At 47.9% G+C, this 25,996-nt stretch overlaps 1 protein-coding gene across 4 annotated transcripts in view; it reads right to left on the reverse strand.

The window, feature by feature from the left end:
* Positions 1-25,996, reverse strand: part of STS (steroid sulfatase) — a 151,579-nt gene that overhangs the window by 71,411 nt on the left and 54,172 nt on the right. For all 4 annotated transcript variants that reach the window (XM_043895792.1, XM_043895794.1, XM_043895793.1 and 1 more), the window contains exons 2-5: positions 12,701-12,841; positions 9,543-9,664; positions 9,325-9,447; positions 5,741-6,164 (exon numbers count right to left, since the gene is read on the reverse strand). In XM_043895792.1, the coding sequence (XP_043751727.1) occupies positions 5,741-6,164; positions 9,325-9,447; positions 9,543-9,664; positions 12,701-12,841 (810 nt within the window). The remainder of the gene's footprint in view (positions 1-5,740; positions 6,165-9,324; positions 9,448-9,542; positions 9,665-12,700; positions 12,842-25,996) is intronic.

Here is a 25,996-nt window from a genome sequence, read left to right on the forward strand (position 1 = left end):
GTGGGACTTCCCTCGCGGTCCTGTAGTTAAGAATCCATCTTTGAAAGCCGGAGACATGGGTTGGATCCCCGGTCAGGGAACTAAGATCCCACAGGCTGCGGAGCAACTAAGGTCCACAAGTACCCAGCTCACCCAACACAAGGAAAGATCCCACATGCCACAACTAAGGCGCAAGGCGGCCAAAAAAAAAACCACACAAAACAACACACAAAGAGCTGATAAACTACGTCCCTAACAGGAGAAGCATCTTCCCAAGACAAATTCTATCCCTAAAAGAGTAAGTTAGGGTGAGGGGTCGTGAAGTGCATGGTTATATATTCCACAGCATCACTCTCCTCGACTTGGAAACACATGTTTGTAACGCAGGGGCACGACTCACCTGGGACCATCACAAACCCATGAAAGCATCAGCCCCTGGCGCCCCTGTCATCAGAGGCTTCACATCTCAAGTCAGCATCTCGAAAACAAACGCTTGACTATAAATCATTGGAAGGACTGATGCTGAAGCTGAAACTCCAATCCTTTGTCCACCTGATGGGAAGAGCTGACTCACTGGAAAAGACCCTGATGCTGGGAAGGATTGAGGGCAGGAGGAGAAGGGGACAACAGAGGGTGAGATGGTTGGATGGCATCACCAACTCGATAGGCATGAGTTTGAGCAAGCTCCGGGAGTTGGTGATGAACAGGGAGGCCTGGCGTGCTGCGGTCTCTGGGGTCGCAAAGAGTCGGACACAACGGAGTGACAGAACCGAACTGACTGACTGATAAATCATTCCAGCCATAAGGCTCAGAGAGAGAATATAAATTTTAGCAATGAAAGTGTGAATCATTTTCCTCATAGCCTTTGACGAATGGAACCCAGGGCAAGTTGTATACCCACAAACTGTCCTTTACATCAATGCATGGAAAGAAGGCACTGGGGTCGATCGGAAAATTTGGACTCAAAAGAATCTGAATAAATTTCGCAAACACTGTCTGTGCTAGTATGTTATCCTTCTGTTACTGACTAGCCCTGAATATACATGTCATAAAGGTAGTTGTTCAGTTGTGAAGTCGTGTCCTATCCTTTGCGACCCCATGGACTGCAGCCCACCACACTCCTCCGTCCATGGGATTTTCCAGGCAAGAATACTGGAGTGAGTTCCCATTTTCTTCTCCAGGGGATCTTCCCGACCCAGGGATTGAACCCATGTCTCCTACATAGGCAGGCAGATTGTTTACCACTGAGCCAACACAGAAGCCCCATAAAGGTGGTAAGAGCTGCCTAAATTTGTCAGGATATTCTGGTGAAAGAAATAACACATTTATGTGCCTTCAGATCCTTGAAAAAAGTTTTTATAAATGTGGTAGTGTCACCACTCATTATGGTTCTCTGGTGCCATATTAAGACGATTCTCTCAAGATTCTTAAATCCAACAATTCAGCAAAGCAATTAGATATCTTCTCTAATAGAGAGAACCATGTTACCCAAAAGTGGTTTTACCTAGATGCTTCTTTTTTACTGCAATAATAACTTTTATTGGGACATAACTTTATTAGACTTATTATGGTCATTGTTTCGTAACGTATTTAAATGGAAAATCACCATGTTGTACGCCTGACACTTAGCATTATATTGTATAACTATATTTCAAAATTAATTTTAAAAGGTTTTAATGAATACAGCTCAGAGAGAAAAAAGAAATTAAAAAAAAATGAGAAAGCAGCTAACCTAGATGCTTTTTAAATCTTTCAGTCTTCAGATAATGCACATGAGAAGTTTCTTATGAAGGGCACCATGGCACAGACATGGCAGGTTTTTCACTAATATTACTCCAACATGGGCAACAGGTATTTGGGTTCATTTGGGTTTTTCATTAAGATGTCACTATACAGTCCATAGAATTCTCCACGCCAGAATACTGGAGCGGGTAGCCATTTCCTTCTCCAGGGGAATCTTCCCAACCCAGGGATGGAACCCAGGTCTCCCACATTGCAGGCGGATTCTTTACCGTCTGAGCCACAAGGGAAGCCCAAGAATACTGGAGTGGGTAGCCTATCCCTTCTGCAGCAGATCTTCCCGACCCAGGAATCCAAGTGGGGTCTCCTGCATTGCAGGTGGATTCTTTACCAACTGAGCTATCAGGGAAGCCTAAGATGTCACAGAAAAATCCAAAATGAACTTTCTGGCCAAACTGATGCATTGGAATCACCCCCTTTGAAGAAAAAACCCTTTAAAAATAACTCAGTACCCACAACCACCAACTATGGTTTTGCTAGAATATCCTACATGTTGAGTTCTGGAAGAAAATTGCAGAAACCTCAGTAAAACCAAGATAAACTGGTTGGACAACTAACTATTAGAGAAATGTAAACTCAAACTGCAATGAGGTACTTACCTGATGCCAGTCAGAACAGCCAGCATCAAAAAGTCTACAAACAGAGACTTCCCTGGTGGTCTAGTGGTTAAGACTCTGTGCCTCCAATGCAGGAGGTGTGGGTTTGATCCCCGGTCGGGAAACTTATATCCCACATGCCATGCAGCATGGCAAAAAGTTAAACAGACAAACAAAAAGTCTACAAATAATAAATGCAGGAGAGGGTGTGGAGAAAGGCAACCCCCCTACACTGTTGGTGGGAATGTGAATTTGTGCAGCCGCCACTATGGAGAACAATATGGGCATTCCTTTAAAAAAAATTAAAAATAAAACTATCACATGATCCAGAAATGTCACTCGTGGGCATGGTTTTCTGGACAAACCCATCATTATAAAAGATATATGCACCTTAATGTTTATAGCAGTGCTATTTAGAAAAGCCAAGATATGGAAATAACCTAAATGTCCATCCACAGAGGAACTGGTAATATGGAAATATTACTCAGCCATAAAAAGGAATGAAATAATGCCATTAGTAGCAACATGGATGGACCTAGAGAAGATCATACTTAGTGAAGTTAAGTCAGACAGAAAAAGACAAATATGATATGATATCACTTGTGAAATCTAAAAAAAAACAGTGCAAGTGAACTTATTTACAAAACAGAAATAGTCTGAAGGACATAGAAAACAAATGCATGGTTGGTTACAAAGCAGAAAGTGGGGGGGGGGCGGAAATTAGGAGTTTGGGATTAACAGATACACACTCTACCACATATGAAATAGATAATCAACAAGGACCTACTGCCCACAGCACAGGTGACTATATTCAATTATAATAAACCTATAATGGAAAAGAATCTATAAAGTATTATCTATCTATATGTTACATACAAAATTGAATCACTTTGCCATGCCCCTGAAACTAAGACAACATTGCAAATCAACTCTACTTCAATTTAAAAGTAAATAAAATGTAAAAAGTTTAAAAAGATAAACTGGCTGAGGTTCAATACCCTCAGGCTAATCAAATGTTTTTTGATCCCCTCTCAAGATCATACGCTGAGGAATCCATTAAAATTCCTTCTAGTCGTATGAATATTCACGTATCATATAGTTTCAATCATCTGTGTCAAAATACCAGGTGCTGCAAAAGAGTGACTCACCCTGGAAGTTGAGTGTCATTCCTGAAACCTGTCATTTTATAAGGAGCAGTGTAACATTCATCTCCTCCCAGCAGGTTTCTGGGAGATTTCCGGTGAGTAGAGACGGACACGGAGAAGGCAATGGCACCCCACTCCAGTACCCTTGCCTGGAAAATTCCATGGACGGAGGAGCCTGGTGGGCTGCAGTCCATGGGATCGCTAAGAGTTGGACACAACTGAGCGACTTCACTTTCCCTTTTCACTTTCGTGCATTGGAGAAGGAAACGGCAACCCACTCGTGTTCTTGCCTGGAGAGTCCCAGGGACGGGGGAGCCTGTTGGGCTGTCGTCCATGGGGTCACACAGAGTCAGACACAACTGAAGCCACTTAGCAGCAGCAGCAGAGACAGACATGAGAAGGTTTCACTGTTTCAGCAAGTTTTTCAAGCAAGAGCCTGTTGTATTTTGGCTGAAATGTGTAGGTCTGACACCCCCAGAGTACCACTCTACTTCAGAACGGCCTTTCTCTTATTTATAAAATAGTGTAAGGTTAACCCAGGAGATAATAAGAGCTTCGTCAGCCATGCAGACTGGGACTCCTTGCTGAGTCACGATATTAATTCAGTGTCACGACCAGATCATTGTTTGAGAAAATGAAAACGGAATCAGGTAGAAAGCATCAGAAGCAATCCCTCTGAGAAGAAGCAACTGCTTTCGGGAAAGGTTTGTTTCAGCTAAACATCTACATGTGAGACCTCTTACGGGATGATAGTGTAAAACGCACGTCTTCCAAAGTTCAAAAGCTTTTGCTGCCTTCTAGAAAAATGTAGCCTGGGAGTCGCAAAGAGTTGGACCTGTGTGTTAGTCACTCAGTTGTGGCCAACTCTTTGCGACCCCGTGGACTGTAGCCCACCAGGCTCCTCTGTCCGTGGGATTCTCCAGGCAGGAATGCTGGAGTGGGTGGCCATGCCCTCCTCCAGGGGAATGTTCCCCCAAATAGTTGGACACAGCTGAGCAACTAACACTTCCACTTTCTATTTCAGGCAGCTTAACAAGAGGAGAAACTTTCCCTAAGAGGAGAAACCCACAGAGGAACTTCCCTGGAGGTCCAGTGGTTAACAACTCTCCTGCAAATGCAGGGGGGTGCAAGAGATGCCGGTTCTATCGCTGGTAAGGAGACCACAAGCCTCGTGGCAACCGAGCCCCTGAGCAACAACTACTGAGCCTGGGACCTATAGCCCGCGATCTGTAACAAAGAGAAACCACAGCACCACAACCAAGGAAAAGCTCGCTCTCCACAACAGAGCGCTAGCACAGGCATAAAAAAAAAAAAAAAAAAAGTATGGCAAAAACCACTACAAGGTTGTAAAGTAATTAGCCTCTAATTAAAATTAATTAATTAGTTAAAAATAAAAAAGGTGAAATGTTTGACTTTCACAGTGAGTTTCCATCTTTCTCTCTCAGAATGTCCCCTAAAGTTTCAAAGCCAACAGAACAATTCTGTTTTTCACAGCAAGAGTTCCTGAGAGAGGGGGCTTCCCAGGTGAGGCAATGGTAAAGAATCCACCCATCAAAGCAGGAGACCCGGGTTCGATCCCTGGGTGGGGAAGATCCCCTGGAGGAGGAAATGGCAATCCGCTCCAGTACTCTTGTCTGGAGAATCCCACGGACAGAGGAGCCTGGTGGGCTACAGTCCATGGCGTCGCAAAGAGTCGGACACGACTGAGCACACGTACACATTCATTTGCACAGGATGGGGTGGGGGGGGGTGGTGGCGGAATCTGCCAAAGCGACCCTGGCAGGATGGAGCCCACAGCATTGCAACTCCCAAGCCCCGCCTCGGTCAGTTGAGTCGCTCAGTCGTGTCTGACTCTTTGCAACCCCATGAACTGCAGCACGCCAGGCCTCCCTGTCCCTCACCAACGCCCGGCGCTTGCTCAAACTCACGCCCATCGCGTTAGGGACGCCATCCAACCACCTCATCCTCTGTCGTCCCCTTCTCCTCCCGCCTTCCATCTTGCCCAGCATCAGGATCCCTTCCCCGACATACACACACCCCTTTGCAAAGCATGCCCTCTCATGCCCTTTGGAGACATCCCCCCGGCAAGCACAGGCGCTTGGAATCGTGGCTCGCCGGGCACCTTGGTCCCCCGCCGTCCCCCCTCTACCTCCGCCCAGACCGCCGAGACCGCACCGCCCGCGCGCCCTGGGCACCGTCGGGCCGGCAGAGGCGACGCACCGACGTAAGAAGCGTGCGGCGTCCGCCGTGAGCCTCTGCGTGAGGTTGTCGTAGGACAGGGGCTGTTGCGTGACGTCACGGTTCCGCATCAGGAAGCAGTTGAGCGGCCGGAAGTAGTACATGAAGCCCAGCAGGAGGCCGATGAGCAGGGCGGCCAGGAGGAGGAGGCCGAGGAAGACGCAGCGGGGCGTCCGGATGAGCCCCACCCACTTGAGCGAGGCCAGGGTCAGCAGGGCCACGGTGATGAGCCTCAGGGGCACGAAGACCAGCAGCCGGATGGCCGGGGCGAACACGGTGCCTCCCCTCGGCTTGCAGTCACGCAGGTTGGTCAAGGGCAGCCCGTGGAAGTAGTCGAAGCCGTGGCTGGTCGGGTGGTGACAGAAGTCGCCGCGGTCGTGGCAGCTGATGCCCAGGTGCCACTTGCCTGAGGGGACAGACCACAGGGGCGGCGAGCTTAGAGCCAGCGGAAACCCCCGCCCTCGGGGCCCAGCTCAGCTTCGGACGCCTGTGGGCTGACACCCGCTAGGGCCTCTCTGCGCGACCGTCAAGATACATCTGTTCGATCCCGTTCACCTCCATTTCCCTAAACGGTCTAGGGTAGTGCCACCAGAAAACAAGAGGCGATTTGGGGACTGGAGAAAAAAAAAAAGCCCCAAGACCAACAGCTTGCATCCTTCATGTTGCTGAGTCCTTAAGTCGTGTCCGACTCTTGGGGACCCCGTGGACCAGTAGCCCACCAGGCTCCTCTGTCCATGGGATTCTCCAGGCAAGGATACTGGAGCAGGTTGTCATTTCCTTCTCCAGGGCATCTTCCCAACCCACGGATCAAACCTGGGTCTCAAATCTCCTGCACTGGCAGGCGGATTATTTTACCACTCAGCCACTAGGGAAGCCCCATATACTTCTTAGGCAGGAGGGAAAAACTACATAAGAAAACACCAATGTTTTTTTGGGACAGGTTTTTTGTGTTTTCTTTTGTTATTTTTAAGTATTCTCTTTTCTTCTGACATGTTGTTTAGTCCCTAAGTCATGTCCAGCTCTTTGCAACCCCATGGACTGTAGCCTACCAGGCTCCTCTATCCATGGGATTCTCCAGGCAAGAATACTGGAGTGGGTTGCCATGCCCTCTTCCAGGGGATCTTCCCGACCCAGAGATCGAACCCCCATCTCTTACATCTCCTGCAGTAGCAGGTGGGTTCTTTACCATCAGGGCCACCATGGAAGCCCTTTTTGGACATGGACCACTTTCAGAGACTTTATTGATTACAATACTGCTGCTGGTTTAGCTTTTTGGCCATGAGGTATATGGGATCTCAGCCCTTCGACCAGGGATCTGACCTCTCCGATCTCAGCTCTCACACCCTCTGCGTTGGAAACAGAAGTTCTAACCACTGGACAACCTGGGGCATCCCACAGGTGTTTTTTTTTTTTTAAGGACATTTCCTTAAAAGGAAAGTCTTAGAACAAGTTGACTTTCTCCCTTAATAACCCCCGAGGAAGGAGTAAATCGTACTCACAAGTCAGTAATTATTTTAAACACCTCTAAACATTTCTTGTAACATGTGAAGTGCATCAGTAAATTAGTGAGAGCCTCACACAAGAGACAAAGTGATGGTGGCTTTATGATAAGATGTGGGAAGGAAGGGAAGGGTCATTTTGCTCCCATGAGGTTTTCCATGATTTGTCTGATGACCTATGTAGACCCAAGCTTATCAAGGGAAAGGGGAAAAGGATTCATTTCCTATCAAGGGAATAAAATCAGTGAGAATGTCAAATGAGAAACATTCAGATGCAATTTTATTACTGCCGTGTAAGATGAAAATCTTTATCAATAGTATGTTGTGGGGGTGTGTGTGTGTGTGCGGTGGTGTTTGCTGTGTGTGCACAACTGCATTTTTTTGTTATCTAGCATATATTTCAACTTTCTGCCTCTGCGTCTTATCCATCCAACATCCAACATGCATTCATTAACCATCCACCATTCATTCATGCATCCAGTCACTCACCCACTGACCCACTCACCCTTTCATCTACCTTTCATCCAGCCAGTCAGCATCCTCTGTTCATCCACCCACCCATCCATCCACCCATCTATGGATTCATTGTTCATCCTTCCATCTGATATCCATCGTCCACCTACCATCCATCCAATCCAGCATCCACCATCCATCTACCATCCATCCATCATCCATCCACCATCCACCTACCATCCATCATTCATCCACCCAGCGTCCATCCACCCATGTAACATCTACTGTCCATCCATCCATCCATCCATACATACAGTATCCAGCATCCGTCTACCATCTACCATCCATCCATCATCCATCTACCGTCTTCCATCTACCCTCCATCCATCCATCTATCCATCCGGTATCCACTATCCATCTACCATCCATCCATCATCCATCCACTCACCATCCATCCGTCTATCCACCTAGTATCCACCATTCTTGTACCATCTACCATTCATCCATCATCATCTACCATCAATCCATCCTCCATCCACCCACCATCCATCCATCCATCTATCCAGCATCCACCATCCATCCATAATCTATCTACCATCTACCACCCACCCATCCATCCATCCAGTATCCACCATCTGTCTACCATCTACCACCCACCCATCCATCCATCCAGTATCCACCATCTGTCTACCATCTACCACCCACCCATCCATCCATCCAGTATCCACCATCTGTCTACCATCTACCACCCACCCATCCATCCATCCAGTATCCACCATCTGTCTACCATCTACCATCCATCCATTATCCATCCATCCATTATCCATCTGCTTTCTACCATCCAGCATCCATTCATCCACCACCCATCCATCAGCATCTACCATTCATCCATTCATCCAGTAGCCATCATCCATGTACCATTTATCCATCATCCACCCGCCATCTACCATCCATCATCCATCCATCCACTGTCCATCCGTCAGCATCCACCATTCATCCATTTATCTAGTATCCATCATCCACCTATCATCCATCCATTATGTATCCATGCATCCACCCACCGTCCACCCAGCATCCATCCATCTATGCAGTATCCACCATCTACCTACCATCCACCCATCCAGTATCCGCCACTCACCCACCATCCATCCATCATCCATCCACCTCTCCACCAATCCACCATCCATCTATCCATCCAGCATTCATCCATCCATCCAGCATCCACAATTCATCTATCAGCCATTCACCCATCATCCACCTCATCTACTGAGCTACCTCTCCCTGTCTCTATCCCCTAACTCAACTATCCTTCCATCTGTCCATTTGTCCATCTGTCACTCCATCTGTGTGTCTATCATTATCTACCTATCATCCATCCATCCATCCATCGACGCACATAGACACAGACACATAAATAAGGAGACGCATGCACACATTCAAACAGTGCACACAGATGCCTGCTGTTTTGATTTAGAGTTGAAATGGGTTCTTCCCTGTCTACAGTTGTGCAAATTCTATCAGCCATGTCATCCTGAAGATGGCTGCAGGCATGCCCTCCCCACTCTCCCAACGACCCTGCCCAGACCCTCAGTCCCCACACCCGGCTGCCCATACCTATCAGAGCTGTGGAATAGCCTTGATCCTTCAGAAGCTTGGCGAACGTAATCTCACTGGGGGGCAGTCCTCCAGAAGAGGCCGAGAAGACGAAAACTCCCACTCGGGACCGAGATGCCATTCCTGAGCCAGGAGAACACTACCGTTAAGACGGGGAGGACCGTTAGGACTGGGAGGAGGAGGAGGAGGACCGCGGTGCGGGAGCTGGGGGGCGTTACCTGAGCGGACGGGGTACCGGCCGGTCATGAAGGCCGCCCTGCTGGGCGTGCACAGGGGCGATGCGGCCAGGTGTTGTGTGAGCTTCACGCCCCCTCTGGCCAGGCGGTCGATATTGGGAGTCCTGGAACAGAGACCCCCATCACGACCTTAAGAGAGCTTCTTCGGGGGCTCTGTACAGTGAATCACTTCTCAGTAACCCAGGGAAATAGAGCCGTGTGTGTTGGTGGGCAGGGGATGACAGAGGATGAGACGGTTGGATGGCATCACCGACTCAACGGGCATCAGTTTGAGCAGACTCTGGGATTCAGTGATGGACAGGGAAGCCTGGCGTGCTGCAGTCCGTGGGGTCGCAGAGAGTCTGACACGACTGAGCGGCCGAACCACAGCACGTGGTGGCAAGGAGGGAAGGAAAGGGAGGGGACAGAGCACCGTGGCTCTGAGTCATGGGAAAACCACAGTGAGGACTCCACGATTGGGGTCAGCCCTCTGGGGGGACCTCACTCGCCCAGGGCTCTGAGCTTCCGGTTTAGGAGGGAGAAGCCGAGTCCTGAGGATGGGCTGCTGGGACAAGGCGGGTAGAGATGTTTCAAGGTCTCTCTCTCTCCGTCTCAGCTATCCCCCCCAGTTGCCTCCGCATTCCCCCCCCCCCACCAGTCACCTCTGTACCCCACAACGAGAAAGCTCTGGGGGCAGCCTGACTCTCCTCTTCCCAACCACAGCCAAAGAGAGGCTCTTAAGGAGTTTTCATCAGTCTCTGCCTGGAGGCTCAGACGGTAAAGAATCTGCCTGCAATGCGGGAAACCTGGATTCCATCCCTGGGTCTGCAAGATCCCCTGGAGAAAGGGAAGGGCAACCCACTCCAGTCTTCTTGGCTGGAGAATCCCGAGGACAGAGGAGCCTGGCTGGGCTACAGTCCACGGGGTCGCAAAGAGTCGGACACGACTGAGCGACTCACACTTTCACTTTTCCAGGGAGAAGGGGTTGACGGGACCCCCAGGAGCAAGGAAGCAAGGGCTCCAGGTGCATCTACCAGGGAACTAGGGTGAACTGCCCGGGGTTCACAGAGTCCAGGGCAAAGCTGGAAACAGGTCAGGCCATGAGTCCCTCACACCCTCTGTGGATTCCCGGGTTTTCATGCCGAGGTGATGCTCACGTAGGGGTTCACCTCGAGGATGAGGCACTGCGCGCGACAAGCCATTCTGTGGCCTTTTCTCCAGGCAGGTCGTGGCCCCGTCACCACGGGAAATCACGCCAGACTTCCCCGGCATGGGGAGGTGGAGTTCCCACGGGACTGGGCCCACACTGAGTGGTTATCCCATATCTTTGTAGAGAAGCCCTGGCCCCTGCCACTCTGCCCATCTTCTAGACTTCAGTCGTGACCGTACGTGGGGCCCCCTGTGGTCTTCCTGTCCTGTGGGAGGAGCCTGCTCCATCAGTAGGATGTCTCTCTATCGCCCCATCTCAGCAGCTGCCATCACAGCATAAAAGGACGATGTGATTAACTGCACTCCCTGGCCTGTGGGATGGGGCATGTTATCTCCTTCACAGCGGCCCCACCCTCCATGCTTAAGTGCCCAGAGGCCAGTCATGTAACAGTGAAAGTGAAAGTGAAAGTTGCTCAGTCTGTCCGATTCTTTGTGACCCCATAGACTATACAGGCCATGGGATTCTCCAGGCCAGAATACTGGAGTGGGTAGCCTTTCCCTTCTCCAGGGGATCTTCCTGACCCGGGGATGGAACCCAGGTCTCCTGCATCGCAGGCAGGTTCTTTACCAGCTGAGCTACCAGGGAAACCCAACAATACTGGAGTGGGTAGCCTATCCCTTCTCCAGCGAATCTTCCTGACCCAGGGATCAAACTGGGGTCTGCTGCATTGCAGGCGGATTCTTGACCAGCTGAGTTATCAGGGAAGCCCGTGTGAAAATGCATACCTCAGTGGGGAAGATCGTTGTGCTGCTCTGTCATCTCAAACTCCTCTCCCATTTATTAGTTTACTTTATGCATTTAATTGTCAAGATTTCCACTTGGCCTCTGCCTTATATTACAAGATGCTGAGAATACTGAAATCGTATGTTTCACTCGTGCCTAGATTGGCTACTGAGAAATCTATTTGGGGGTGTGATATTATAAAATGAAGCATGTCATTCAGAAAGAGCTGGGTGAGGGGAGGGATGAATTAGGAATTTGGGATTAGCAGACATCCACTGTAAAACAGATAAATAACAAGGAGGTCCTGTGTAGTCTAGGGAACTATATTCAATTTCTTGTAACAAACGATAATGGAAAAGAAATGGAAAACAGAATATACACATATGTAAAGAAGATATGTATGTGTGTGTATATCGGCTTCCCAGGTGGCGCTACTGGTAAAGAATCTGCCTGCAATACAGGACACATAAGAGACAAAGGTTCAGTCCCTGGGTCGAGAAGATCCCCTGGAGAAGGAGACGGCAACCCACTCCAGTATTCTTGCCTGGGAAATCCCGTGGACAGAGGAGCCTGGCGGGTTACAGTCCATGGGGTTGTAAAGACTCAGACATGGTTGAACAACTTAGCACACAGCACACACACGTGTGTGTGTATATACGCTCATACAATATTCTGGATCAACTGTACTTCAATTAAAAAGAATTGGATGCTAATATGGAGAAGAAGACAGATTTAGGGTATTATTATGAATTTGTTATTATGAATTCTTATCTATGACTGGATAGCCCTTTTCTTCCTTGTGATAACTGGCAGACAGTGAACTTTAAAGACTTGATTGCAACTTTTTAAATTAAGACTCCTTAGTAGGGTCAGTTGCATATTACATTAGTAAATTTTAGGAATGTCACGTCTAATAGTATATCTAATATGAACTGTTGTTGTTCAGTCGTTAAGTTGTGTCCGACTCTTCCAGTCCGCCAGGGAATTCCCTACAAGGGTTAAGAAGACGAAGCTCCTGCTTTTCGTGACCTCAGAGCACCGTGGTTTACATGACTCAAGGACAGTCTTCGTTTTCACTGTCTACACATAGCCACAGAGGAAAGCATGCAGCAGGCGGGGAGGGTGGGCTTTGCATGACTCCCCGTGGCCTGTGCTCCACGAACGCCCACTGCCTGTCCCGGGGCGGCCAGCCCGTGCAGGGGCCCCTGTGTTTTACCCAGAGCCGCACCTGAGAGTTTTGTTGCCATAGCAACCAGGGTCCCCGATGCCCAGGTCGTCAGCCATCAGCAGGACGAAGTTGGGCTTTGACGCCACCTGGCTGTGGGCCTCGCAGAGGAACAGCAGCAGAAGCAGAAGGGTCATCATGTCCCTGCAAAGGGCGAGGGCGAGAGAGTCGTGAAGGACGCCGGCGGGAGGGACCACTCCCCTTCTCTGGGATTCTCCCTTCTCCCCCTCCCCCTCGAGGAAAGGGTACTGTCCACCCACCCGCCCCGGACGGTACAGGATCCAAAGCAACACAGACGTCACATGCGTGCTAAGTCGCTTCAGTCGTGTCCGATTCTCTGCAACCCCGTGGACGGCAGCCCGCCAGGCTCCTCTGTCCACGGGATTCTCCAGGGAAGAATCCTGGAGAGGGTTGCCGTGCCCTCCTCCAGGGGGTTTTCTCCAGCACAGGGGCTGAACCCGAGTGTCTGACGTCTCCTGCGTCGGAGCCGCCTGGGAAGCCTGAGACATCACCGTAGAAAGAACGGCATCCCCTCTGCCCTGTGTGTTTCCACAACAAACACACATTGCCTTCTCCCTGCATAGCACTGACCTCTCCTTCCCACCTCAAACCAAAACACAGGCTCGCTCTGGGAAAATGAAAACACAGTCATCTCGTGCTGAAAAGTGAAAACAATCATCTCTTTAAGGCAGGCTCTGTCATCAGCTAAACATTCCCTGCTCTGCACTGGGAAAAAAAAAAGAAAAAAAAACAACCAGGCATTTCAGGATAATCCACTTGTCGATGTCAACTCCTCTCTAAAATCAGCCGCGATGGTCGACTGTCAGTGGGGCAGCTTTTAAAAGGGAAATGTGTAGACATGGGTGTGTCGCAAACCGTTCCAAGTTCAAGGAAGGCCGTGTTCATTGCCTGGGGCAGCATTGGGTGGTAAGAGGTGGCAGCGAACACAGTGGAAGGAGGGAATTCATCACACCCCGCAACGGAAGATCCCACACGCCACGGCAAAGACCCCGGCACCAGCAAATAAATAAATGTAAAAACACAGCTTTAAAGGAACCGTGTCTCCTAACTTCTGTATACCTATGGGATAACATATACAAACGAGAGCTCGGAAACAATTCTGTAATTGTCCGCCTCCCTTTAGAGCATCTCTCACTCTGTCTTTACGACTCGGTCACCTTTAGGTAGAACAAAGAGGTTCTACCTTTATGTAGAACAAAGAGTGTTCTACCTAAATGCCCATCGACAGAGGAACGGATAAAGAAGTCGTGGTACATATACGGGATGGAATACTACTCAGCCATGCAGAGGGACGCATTTGAGTCAGTTCTCACGAGGTGGATGAACCCAGAGCCGGTTAGACAGAGTGAAGGGAGTCAGAAAGAGAAAGACAAACACCATATATTAAGGCATTATATACGTGGAACGTAGAAGACGGCGCTGATGAACATATGTGCAGGACCGCAATGGAGATGCGGACACGGAGAACAGACTCGTGGCCACGGTGAAGGGCAAGGAGAAGGTGGGAATCAAAGAGAGAATAGCACTGACGTATCCACATTGTCATATGTAAAACAGACAGCCAGGGGGAATTTGCTGTCTGATTCAGGGAGCTCAAACCCATGCTCTCTGACAACCTAGAGGGGCAGGATCAGGCGGGAGGTGGGAGGCAGGTTCAAGAGGGAGGGGACGTATGTATACCTACGGCTCACTCATGTGGATATGTGGTAGAAACCAACACAATATTGTAAAGCAATTATCCCCCAATTAAAACTAAATTAAGACCAAAAAAAAGAATGTCTGAAAGTTTATCTTTCTTAATAGTCACTTACGATCCCACTGCATGAAAACTATTACCATAATAACCAGAACTGATTTTTCACCCACACACATGGAGTAGAACAGGTGTTCCTAAAGATGTTTCAAACTATGAAAAGAGTTAGTTGATAAAAGTACTTAAAATGAAATAAAAGTGCTCTAAAATATTAAGAGTGTATAGCACATTAATTTTTGAAAAACAGCAAACTATCCTCCCTAAAAAAAAATATTTTTCTGAACAACCTTCATTTAGCAAAGAAGAAAAGCAAAGTTTTTTTTGAGAACGTAGCTATTTCTAAAACTGAATTATTCTGCAGCAGAGAGACAAAAGAACATTTTCATAACTAAAGATGTAATTACATCGAACCTGTTCATTACAAGAAAATTAACACTGCTCTGACATAATGGAAAACTTTGCCACAGCAACCAACAAGTTCCTGATCTCTTTGCCAGATGCAGAAAAGTTTTACTGGAAACAGAGAAAAACCTACACCGCAAACTGTCCTTTGTTTAGAAGCGATGATGTTTTGTTCAGTTTGAGCCACGTATCATCAATGATATTTCATCAAGTGTCATCTACATAGATGACCTCTTTTAAAGTCATGAAGAAAAACTGTCTGACATTAGGGCAGCAAAAATCCCATCTGAATATGTGGTCTTTTTAAAATATTTTTTTTAATATGGACACCTTTAAAAGTTTTTATTGAATTTGTTACAACGTTGCTTCTGTTTTATGTTTTGGATTTTTGGCAGCAAGGCATGTGTGATCTTCCCTCCCTGATAGGGATCCAACACACACCCCCTGCAGTGGAAGGTGAAGTCTCAACCACTGGATCACCAGGGAAGTCTCTGAAAATGTGTTTTAATAGCTGTTTTTAGAGACTTAGATATATATATATATATTTAGACTGCTTTTGGTTTTTTAACGAAGCATAGTCAAAGCTGTGGTTTTTTCCACTGGTCATGTATGGATGTGAGAGTTGGACCATAAAGGAGGCTGAATGCCAAAGAATTGATGCTTCTGAACTGTGGTGTTGGAGAAGACTCTTGAGAGTCCCTTGGACTGCAAGGAGATCAAACCAGTCCATCCTAAGGGAAATCGGTCCTGAATATTCACTGGAAGGACTGATGCAGAAGCTGAAACTCCAATCCTTTGGCCACCTGATGCGAACAGCTGACTCATTGGAAAAGACCCTGATGCTGGGAAAGATTGAGGGCAGGAGGAGAAGGGGATGACAGAGGATGAGATGGTTGGATGGCATCACTGACTCAATAGACTTGAGTTTGAGCAGACTCCGGGAGTTGGTGATGGACAGGGAGGCCTAGCGGGCTGCAGTCCTTGGGGTCCCAAAGAGTCAAACATGACTTAGCGACTGAACAACAACAAATAGGTGGAATGTTAATTAAAAAAAAAAAAGATACAAATGGGCTTATTTGCTTAGATTTCTAACATGCAGTATGAAGGAACAGGCCAACATTTGTAGGCTAGTTGGAGAGAATGAAAATGCATAATGAGAAAACAACAGAATATGAAGCATAAGCTTTGTAGCAGAAGAGAAAGGGAGGGATTTGGAAAAGGCTTGACATTCTTTTTTTTTTTTTAAGTTTTTTTTTTTTTTTTATTTGTACCACTTTTACAGTCATGAGGGATAAATGCTCCCTGACCAGGAATTAAATCTGTACACCCATGCACCAGAAGGTAAAGTCTTAACCACTGGATCACCAGGGCAAGTCCGGTGACATTCTTATTTCCCGTGATACTGTCATCTGTGCTGTGAATATCAGACAGCCTCTGGGAACAACCTAAAACTGTTAGTGAGAACAACCTAAAGGTTTCACCTGGAGGTTGAGAGGCATGCAACGCAGGCCACGTTTTGAGAAGAGAAAGAGGAACATCATTTGACCTAACTAGCATCAGGGTTTCCCAGGTTGGATCAGCGGTAAAGAACCCACCTGCCAATGCAGGAGACGTGGGAGACCCGGGTTCGATCCCTGGGTCAGGAAGACCCCCTGGAGGAAGGCATGGCAACCCACTCCGGGATTCTTGCCTGGAGAATCCCACGGACGGAGGAACCCCGGCGGGCTACAGTCCACGGGGTCGCAAAGAGTCGGACATGACTGAGCACGCCCAGGATCGGGGCCAAGCTTGATGGCTGTAACAACCCGATTAGGTCATGAGCCAAAGACGGCTCCAAACAAGCAGGATGCGTGCTGAGTGCCAGGCCAGCTGCCACTCCCAACCCCACACTCCGGCAAAGCCAGCGAACCCCTCCCCATTGCAGCCATTTCATACAAACGATCCTTAGTCCGGCCATCCGTCCAGGCAGGATGGGGGTGCCCCCCCCCTCCCCAGCTCTCACAGATTCACTGCTGTTCTTTTCGAGATTATGAGCAAGTACAGAGAACTCCTCCTATAAGCAGAATGCAAAGGCCTTTAAAAACAAAAATGCTTTGGTAGTTAAGATAGTGTGTGCAGCTGAGAGGCATGGTCTAACCACAGTCAGGATATTCTCCCAGGTATAACTTCCAGCCAGAGGACATGTTTGTTGTTGACTCACTCAGTTGTGTCCAACTCTTCGAGACCCCATGGACTGTAGCCCCTCCAGGATGCTCAGTCCATGGGATTCTCCAGGCAAGAACACTGGAGTGGGTCGCCATGCCCTCCTCCAGGGGATCTTCCCGACCCACAGATTGAACCCATGTCTCCTCCACTGCAGGCGGGTTCTTTACCACGGAGGCATCGGGAAAGCCCAGCCAAATTTAACCAGGTTAAACTTGTCCAAAGTGATGGAACGACCACATCATTGATTGTGAGTCTGCCCAGAGCCCTCCTCGAGGCGTGTGGGAACGGTGAGCTGGCCTGACACCGACAACTAGACAATGGTCTCCTCCAGCAAACAATCCTGTGTGTTCAGATGTGTGCACAGCCTTCCCTGGCTCAGAAGGTAAAGAGTCTACCTGCCATGTGGGCGATCTGGGTTCACTCACAGGGTCGGGAAGATCCACTGGAGGAGGAAATGGCAACCACTCCAGTGTTCTTGCCTGGAGAATCCCATGGACATGGGAGCCTGGCAGGTTACAGTCCATGGGGTTGCACAGCCGGACACTGTGGGCTACAGTCCACAGGGTTGCACAGTTGGACATGACTGCATTGACTTAGCAGGCACTCAGATAGTCTTCTCCAGTCCTCCGCCTGCCCATGCTGCCTGCGTTTGCTCATGTCATGGAAATGTTTGAGGACCCCACCAAGAGAAACCACATATGTCTGCAGAGGTAATTTGAGTGCAGTGTGGTAGCTGTTATTTTTCTGAATTAAAAACACAACTCCTGAATAATGCAGAAAAATCAATCAGGAGGTCTTAAAAATGTGCTTCCTTTTCGTGTGGGAACAGGTGTCATTTTTAATAAAAATGTTAAGCTATGAAAATGGATTACAGGAAAAGAATATGAATTCGCTTGCCAAACCCACCCTGATGAATTATCCTCTCTGATAACTCAATATGTCTGCATCGTAGATCAGATAATAAGTACATTCACAACATTTTTCAGCCTAACTCTGGTTAGTTCTTCAACCTAGAATTTATATTCTACTCAATAGAGGGACACCCTTGCCTTTTCTCTAGTGCTCTTGGATTCTATAGTTCTGTGTTTACTTGCAGTGGAAAAGAAAAGCTTGAATGACTGATAAATGGGACAAGATGCTTTAATCACCGCATTAGGATGAAATATTTGCAATAGCCATTTTTATTAAAATAATGGACCAGGACTTCCTTGGTGCTCCAGCAGTGAAGAATCTGCCTTCCAGGGGCTTCTTGGGTGGCTCGCGGTAACGAATCTGCCTGCCAAGGCAGGAGACAGGGGCTCAATCCCTGGTCTGGGAGGATCCCACATGCCTCAGAGCAACAAGGCCCGTGTGCCAAAACTACTGAAGCCCACACGCCCTAGAGCCGATGCTCGGCCACAGGAGACGCCACGACAATGGGAAGCCCAGGCAACACAAAGAAGAGTAGACCCTGCTCGCCAAAACTAGAGAAAGCCCAGCCACAGCAGTGAAGACTCAACGCAACCACAATCAAAGTCAGTTCAGTTCAGTCGCTCAGTCGTGTCCGACTCTCTGCGACCCCATGGACCACAGCACGCCAGGCCTCCCTGTCCTTCACCATCTCCCAGAGTTTACCCAACTTAGGTCCATTGAGTCGGTGTTACCACCCAACCATCTCATCCTCTGTCATCCCCTTCTCCTCCTGCCTTCAATCATTCCCAGCATCAGAGTCTTTTCCAATGAGTCAGTTCTTCATATCAGGTGGCCAAAGGATTGGAGTTTCAGCTTCGGCATCAGTCCTTCCAATTAGTATTCAGGACTGCAGTCCTTGGGACTACAGGACTTTTCTCCTTGCAGTCCAAAGGACTCTCAAGAGCCTTCTCCAACACCACAGTTCAAAAGCATAAATTCTTCAGTGCTCAGCTTTTGTTACGGTCCAACTCTAACATCCATACATGACTACTTTGAAAGCTATGAAAAACCACAGCTTTGACTAGACGGAACTTTGTCGGCAAAGCAATGTTTCTGCTTTTTAATATGCTGTCTAGGTTGGTCATAGCTTTTCTTCCAAGGAGCAAGCATCTTTTAATTTCACGGCTGCAGTCACCATCTGCAGTGATTTTGGAGCCCAAGAAAATAAAGTCTCTCACTGTTCCCAAGGATAAATGAGTTTCATCTAAATAAAAGTAAGACCCAGATTGGCTCTGGTCTTTTTCTTTAATATTTTTAAAGTCTTCATTGAATTTGCTACAGTGTTGCTTCTGTTTTATGTTTTGGTTTTTTGGCCAGGAGGCATGTGGGATCTTACACCCCAACCACAGATCAAACCCACGTCCTCTGCTCTGGAAGACTAAATCTCAACCTCTGGACCACCAGGGGAAGTCCCTGGCTTTGATCTTTGAGTAATCACATCAAACAGCAGAAGACAAGCAACAGCTGCAAAATCCAGAAGCAAAGTGATTTCCGAACCAGACTTTTAAACAAGCCAAGTTACGGGGGCCAGAGCTGCATGGGTCCATGAACAGGGCCCATATACTCATTGCGGGCCAATGGTTTGCAATTCAGGAGGATGCTCTCTGCTTTCAAGAAAGCTGCTACCCAGGGTGGGGAGAGAGCGGTCTTGCACCAGCTGACCACACTTGCAGTTGTTGCTTTCTCATGAATGAGATCCTCCCCGGAGGAGAACAACTGGATGCAGATGTCATACTGAGGTTGGGGGAACGTTGAAACACTATTAACAATACGTGAAATAGGGACTTCCCTGGTGGTCCAGTGGTTAAGCATCTGCCTGCCAATGCAGGGGACCACGGCTCTGATTCCTAGACAGGACAAGATCCCACACTTGTCATTCTCCTCCATTCGCTCAGTCGTGTCTGACTCTCTGTGACCCCATGAACTGCAGCACGCCAGGCCTCCCTGTCCATCACCATCTCCTGGAGTTTACCCAAACTCATGTCCATCGAGTCAGCAATACCATCCAACCATCTCATCCTCGTGATAGATAAGTACCTGCTATTCTAGACCAACATGAAGTCACAGGTATAAAACCCAAAGAGGGATCTTTAAAGAGAAGCTATTCCATAAATGGTAAACTGGGGAGCAAGTTTGAAGGCCACGAGAAAGTCCAGCCTCGCCACATTTTATTTACAATGCTGTTAGTTTCTGTCTATAATGAAGAGTATGTATACATACGTCCCTTCCCTCTTGAACCCCTCCCTTCCCCCCATCCACCCCTCGAGGTCATCACAGACCGCCGAGTTGAGCTCCCTGTGCCTCACAGAGGCTTCCCACTGGCTGTCTATTTTACACACAGTCATCTGTATGTCAATGTCTCTCAAGTTCATCCCACCCTCTCCTTCCTGGGGTCCACAAGTCCATTCGACATCCGCATCTCTATTCTTGCCCTGCAAACGGGTTCATCTGCAGCACTGTTTTAGACTCTACACGCGTGTGTTAATACAAAAACATTTGCTTTTCTCTTTCTCAGTTCTGATGTCTATTTTAAAAAGCAAAACCCACAACTAACTCAGGAAACAGCCTCTACTCGTGATTGTAAACATACATTAGCTTATGCATTTGATCAGCCCCCCATCCTGACTATCAGACTGCAGCGATGAATAAACTTGAAAGATGACTAAAAGCAACAGGCTCCCCATCCATCTGATATGAAATATTACACAGTTAAATGCACTCAGCAAAACCCGTCAGGCTCTGGAAACAAACTGCCAAAAAAAAAAAAAATCAAAGAGCTGGAGAATAATGTACAGTTAATAAAAATTTCAAATTCTAAGGAACAACACATGTTTTAAGTTATGAAAGCAGGGGATTAGGAAAACATAAAATGAACTGGTAAATTTCCATTATGCTTTCAAATCCAGAGGGGATTTTAATAAAAATAGAGAAACAAAGCACTGTAGCGAAAAGCAATATAGAGATGCCATTAAAGCTGATACATAGTAATATCATGGTGGAGCTTAAAATAGTATTATACCAACTGCTCATTGGCAATAGATTACATAATTCTAAAACCCGAACACTGCACTCCTAAAATTATAAAATCTAACTACAGACATTTTATTGCTATCAAGGCCTTCCAACCTTTTATAGAGAAAAGGAAAGAATTACAGGCTGTTGTATACATTATTTTCTGGTTTCAAATAGGACATTTTATACCTGAAACAGTATCATAGACTATCTTACCATATGATTCACCTCTAAAATGCAGACTTTAACATGTGCTTCATATGGGGAAAAAAAAATCAAAATAAGCAGAACATCTGACATGCAGTATAAATATTGGAGCTGCAACAGCTGTCCAGTGTCTGTCACTGAAACACCTAATAAAATAGATGCAGTGGAAAATTGCACAAAATCCCAGGAACTTAGTTTAAAATTGTGCTTCATTCTTTACAGGGATAAAAAAAAAAAAAAGAATAAAAGGCACTTGCTTGTGCCAGGTAGCTCTGTTTCTCTTCCGGAATCTCAGGTAGCCAAGTTGGGGGTAATATTTAACAGGTATGGCGTTTCATCACATCTGGCCAACAGGAAGACTGAGAAATCCCAGATCACAGGTAAAGATCATTGCTTACAGTGTGTGAGTTAGAGGCCAAATCAATCAGGATGGAAACTTTTTTTTTTTTTTTTTAACAATGAAACCTTCTTAGTGGATTAAAATCCAATGGGAGGATTGATATAGTGGAGAAGGAAATGGCAACCCACTCCAGCACTCTTGCCTGGAAAATCCCATGGATGGGCTGGTAGGCTACAGTCCATGGGGTCGCAACGAGTTGGACACACCTGAGCGACTTCACTGTCTTTCACTTGATAGAGCAGAGGAACCATTTTTTTTTTCATCCATGTATTAAAAAAAAATTTCTTTGACTGCACCGAATCTTCATTGCAGCATGCGTTATCTTTACATTGTGGCATGTAGGGTCTTAGTTCCTTGACTGGGGATCGAACCCGAGACCCCTGCATTGGAAGCATGGAGTCTTAGTCACCAGATCACCAGGGAAGTCCCAGGGTAAGGTCTTGAAGCTGGGACTCAGAGCAATGGGTTCAACAAGAATTCAATAATTATTTACTAATTGTCTACAAGGCACCCTGCATTGCCGGAGCACCGTAAGTGAGCCCTGTATGTTTCCTCTGCTTACGGTGGTGGTTTAGTCGCTCAGTCGTGTCTGACTCTTTGCGACCTCAGAGGCTATACAGTCCATGGAATTCTCCAGGCCAGAATACTGGAGTCAGTAGCCGTTTCCTTCTCCAGGGGATCTTCCCACCCCAGGGATCGAACCCAGGTCTCTTGCATTGCAAGCGGATTCTTGACCAGCTGAGCCACCAGGGAACCCCAAGAATGCTGGAGTGGGTAGCCTATCCCTTCTACAGGGGGTCTTCCCGAGCCAGGAATCGAATAGGGGTCTCCTGCCTTGCAGGCAGATTCTTTACCAACTGAGCTATCAGGGAAGCCATGACATATGTACACTTGTGGCTAATTCATGTTGATGTATGGCAGAAGTCAAAGCAATACTGCAAAGCAATTATTCATTAATTAAAATAAACATTAAAAATATATATGGGGGGGAAAACGGGGCCTGAGGAGCACGGAGGGTGTGGGGAGCCGGATCAGAGAGACCGTTCCAGCCATGGTTCTGGAATTCCACCTGCCTTCCATGGGAAAGGCATTTGGAGCGCTCTAGCAGGGCCAGTTAAGGACAGGGAGGCCTGGCGTGCTGCAGTCCACGGGGTCACAAAGAGTCGGACACGACTGAGCGACCGAACAACGAACAGGGCCAGGGGTAGGATCAGAGCTGGGCCCTGAGAACGTCCCCCGCCAGGGTGCTGGGAAAGGTGGTGATGGACGTAGACAGGTCACTGGAGGCATGGGTGCTACATCCGGGAGATGAAGCCGGCTCAGCCGCAGGCGTGACCGGTCCAGAGGGAGAGACAGGGGGCAGCTAGGAAGATGACCCAGGGGCTGTGGGGGTTTTCTTTTTTTAACATTATAGAGGGTTGCTGTTCTTGCTGTTCAACCACCAAGTCGTGTCCGACTCTTTGCGACCCCAGGGACTGCAGCACACCAGGCCTCCCTGTCCATCACCAACTCCCGGAGCTTGCTCAAACTCATATCCCTCGAGTCGGTGATGCCCTCCAACCATCCCATCCTCTGTCATCCTCTTCTCCTCCCGCCTTCAATCTTTCCCAGCATCAGGGTCTCTTTTGATGAATCGACTGTTGGAAGGAGCGATGCTGGAGAGGAGGCTCCAATTCTTAGGCCCCCTGATGCGAACAGCCGACATGAGAAAGCTTTGTGTCTAAACGCAATTTTTTCCGAGATGATCCCTGTGGCTAGACAGTCATGCCACTAAAGAAATCTCGGCTAGGACACAGGGGAGGCTACAGAGTTCGCCTGTCTCTATGTAAATAACTGAGCAGGCACCAGTCGTAAACGACAAACAGGTGGAAAAATCAGGAGCCGCTCTTTTTGTTTTATTGTCTTCATCATCTCTAGAGCCACAGGGATCTGGTTTCGCCAAGGACCACCCAGCACCACACTGCAGATGTGATGGCCTGAAAGAGGACCAGAACACCATGGCCAGCACAGGCTCCCCAGAGCCAGGGAAAGGAGGACACACAACATACACCTCTTATGATTGGTCCTCGGTAAAATTTTATAAACCAAAAAATCAGTGTAACAAAACCACGTGTTCAAACAGGAGCAACAAAATAAAGCTTCATATGCATTCCCCCCCCCAAAAAATCTTTAACACATTTTTTTCCAACTCTACAAAATAGTTGAAACAGTTTGCTATCCCATGGACTATACAGTTTAGTCCTTCAAACACAGGTTGAGTCCTTCACTTAGGATGGTTAAGTTTAAGTGTTGCCACATTTGGTTGCTTGCTTTCCGTGTCCATGTGTACACATGCATGTATACATACAGATGCAACTATGCATTCATCATACAGAGGAGGAAATGGCAACCCACTCCAGCATTCTTGCCTGGAAAACCCCATGGACAGAGGAGTCTGGCAGGCTACAGTCCGTGGGGTTGCAGAGTCGGATATGACTGAGTGACTGACCACATGCATACACCATATATTTTTTCTGCATCACAAGACATTAAAAGGATAGGATTTCCCTTGTGGCTCAGCTGGTGAAGAATCTGCCTGCAATGCAGGAGACCCCGGTTCAATCCCTGGGTTGGGAAGATCCCCTGGAGAAGGGAAAGGCTACCCCCTCCAGTATTCTTCGGCTTCCCTTGTGGCTCAGCTGGTAAAGAATCCACCCACAATGCGGGAGACCTGGGTTCCATCCCTGGTTTGGGAAAATCCCCTGGAGAAGGGAAAAGCTACCCACTCCAGTATTCTGGCCTGGAGAATTCCATAGTCCATGGGGTAGCAAAGAGTCAGACACAACTGAACGATTTTCACTTTCAAGGCGTGCACTCGTATTTGTGTGCCGTGATGTTTCAGAGTGAGCTGCATACACAGTGGAACTTTGCCCCCCAAGTATTTTGGTCTGGGTCTCCTAGGGCAGGGGTCCCCAACCCCAGGCCATGCAGCTACTGTGCTCCGTGATGAGTGAGGAAGCAGGCCTCAGAGCAGAGGGTGAGTGGCAGGTGAGTGCCCCAAGCTTCATCTGTATTCACAGCCACTCCCCCACTGTTCACGTTAACGCCAGAGTTCCGCCTCAGGACAGATCACTGGTGAGCTTAGATTCTTAATGGAGCACAACACGCTTTGGGTGTGACCGTCTTCCATCACCCCCAGATGGGACCTCTTAGCTGCAGGAAAACAGGCTCAGAGTTCCCACAGATTCTCCATTATGCTGAGTTGGATCTTTATTGCATTATGTATCATGATGTAATAATAATGGAAATAAAGTGTACAATAAATGTAATGCCCTTGAATCATCCCCAAAACATCCCTCACCCTGTGTCCATGGAAAAAACTATCTTCCCACGAAACCAGTTCCTGATGCCAAAAAGGCTGGAGACCATTGTCTTATTAAACTAAGGATAGCTTCTCCCCCACCACAATACAATAAAAACCGTTAAGAGGAGCACTGATTCCATCAGCAAACCTACACTGTCCCCAAATACTTGTACCACTTGGCTCTTTTCTTTCCCAATCCTGGAATCGTTCAAGATTCAGGTATCATTATGCTTCTGGGTCTTTTGAGATCTGGAACAGTCCCCCCACCCCCAACTTTTCTTGGTTGTTTTTTTTTCGTGACATTTGACTTTTGGGGGAAGAATTCATGTCGCTTGTCTTAGACGACGCAGTACGTTCTGGGTTAGTCTGCTTAGTACTCTGAGCAGATTCAGGTTGAACCTTTTTGGCAGAGACATTACACCATTTTTTTTTAAACTAATACATATTTTTAAAACTTATCTATTTATTTTTGGTCGTGCCGGGTCTTCGTCCCACAAGGGTTTTCTCTACTGGTGGCGAGCGGGGGCTACTCTCTAGTTGCGGGGTGTGGGCTTATTATTGGGTTTCCCTGGTGGCTCAGTTGGTGAAGAATCCGTCTGCAATGAGGGAGATCTGGGTTCGATCCCTGGGTCGGGAAGATCTCCTGGAGGAGGGCATGGCAACCCACTCCAGTATTCTTGCCTGCAGAATCCCCAAGGACAGAGGAGCCTGGCGGGCTACAGTCCACGGGGTCGCAGAGAGTCGGACACGACTGACCACAGCCCGGCACAGCCTTTCCATTGCAGCGGCTCCTCTTGTTGTGGACCTCGGGCTCTGGGACATCCTGGCTTCAGTAGTCTCGGCACGTGGGCTCCGGAGCAGAGAGACCCAGTCGTTGTGGAGCGCAGGGCTTTGTTGCTCCGAGGCATGTGGGATCTTCTCGGACCAGGGAGCCAACCCATGTCTCCTGAACGGGCATGTAGATTCTTTACCACTGAGCCGCCAGGGAAAACCTACACCAGTTGC

This window comes from Cervus elaphus, chromosome X (genome assembly GCF_910594005.1).
Source record: "Cervus elaphus chromosome X, mCerEla1.1, whole genome shotgun sequence".
NCBI classification, from domain to species: Eukaryota; Metazoa; Chordata; class Mammalia; order Artiodactyla; family Cervidae; genus Cervus; species Cervus elaphus.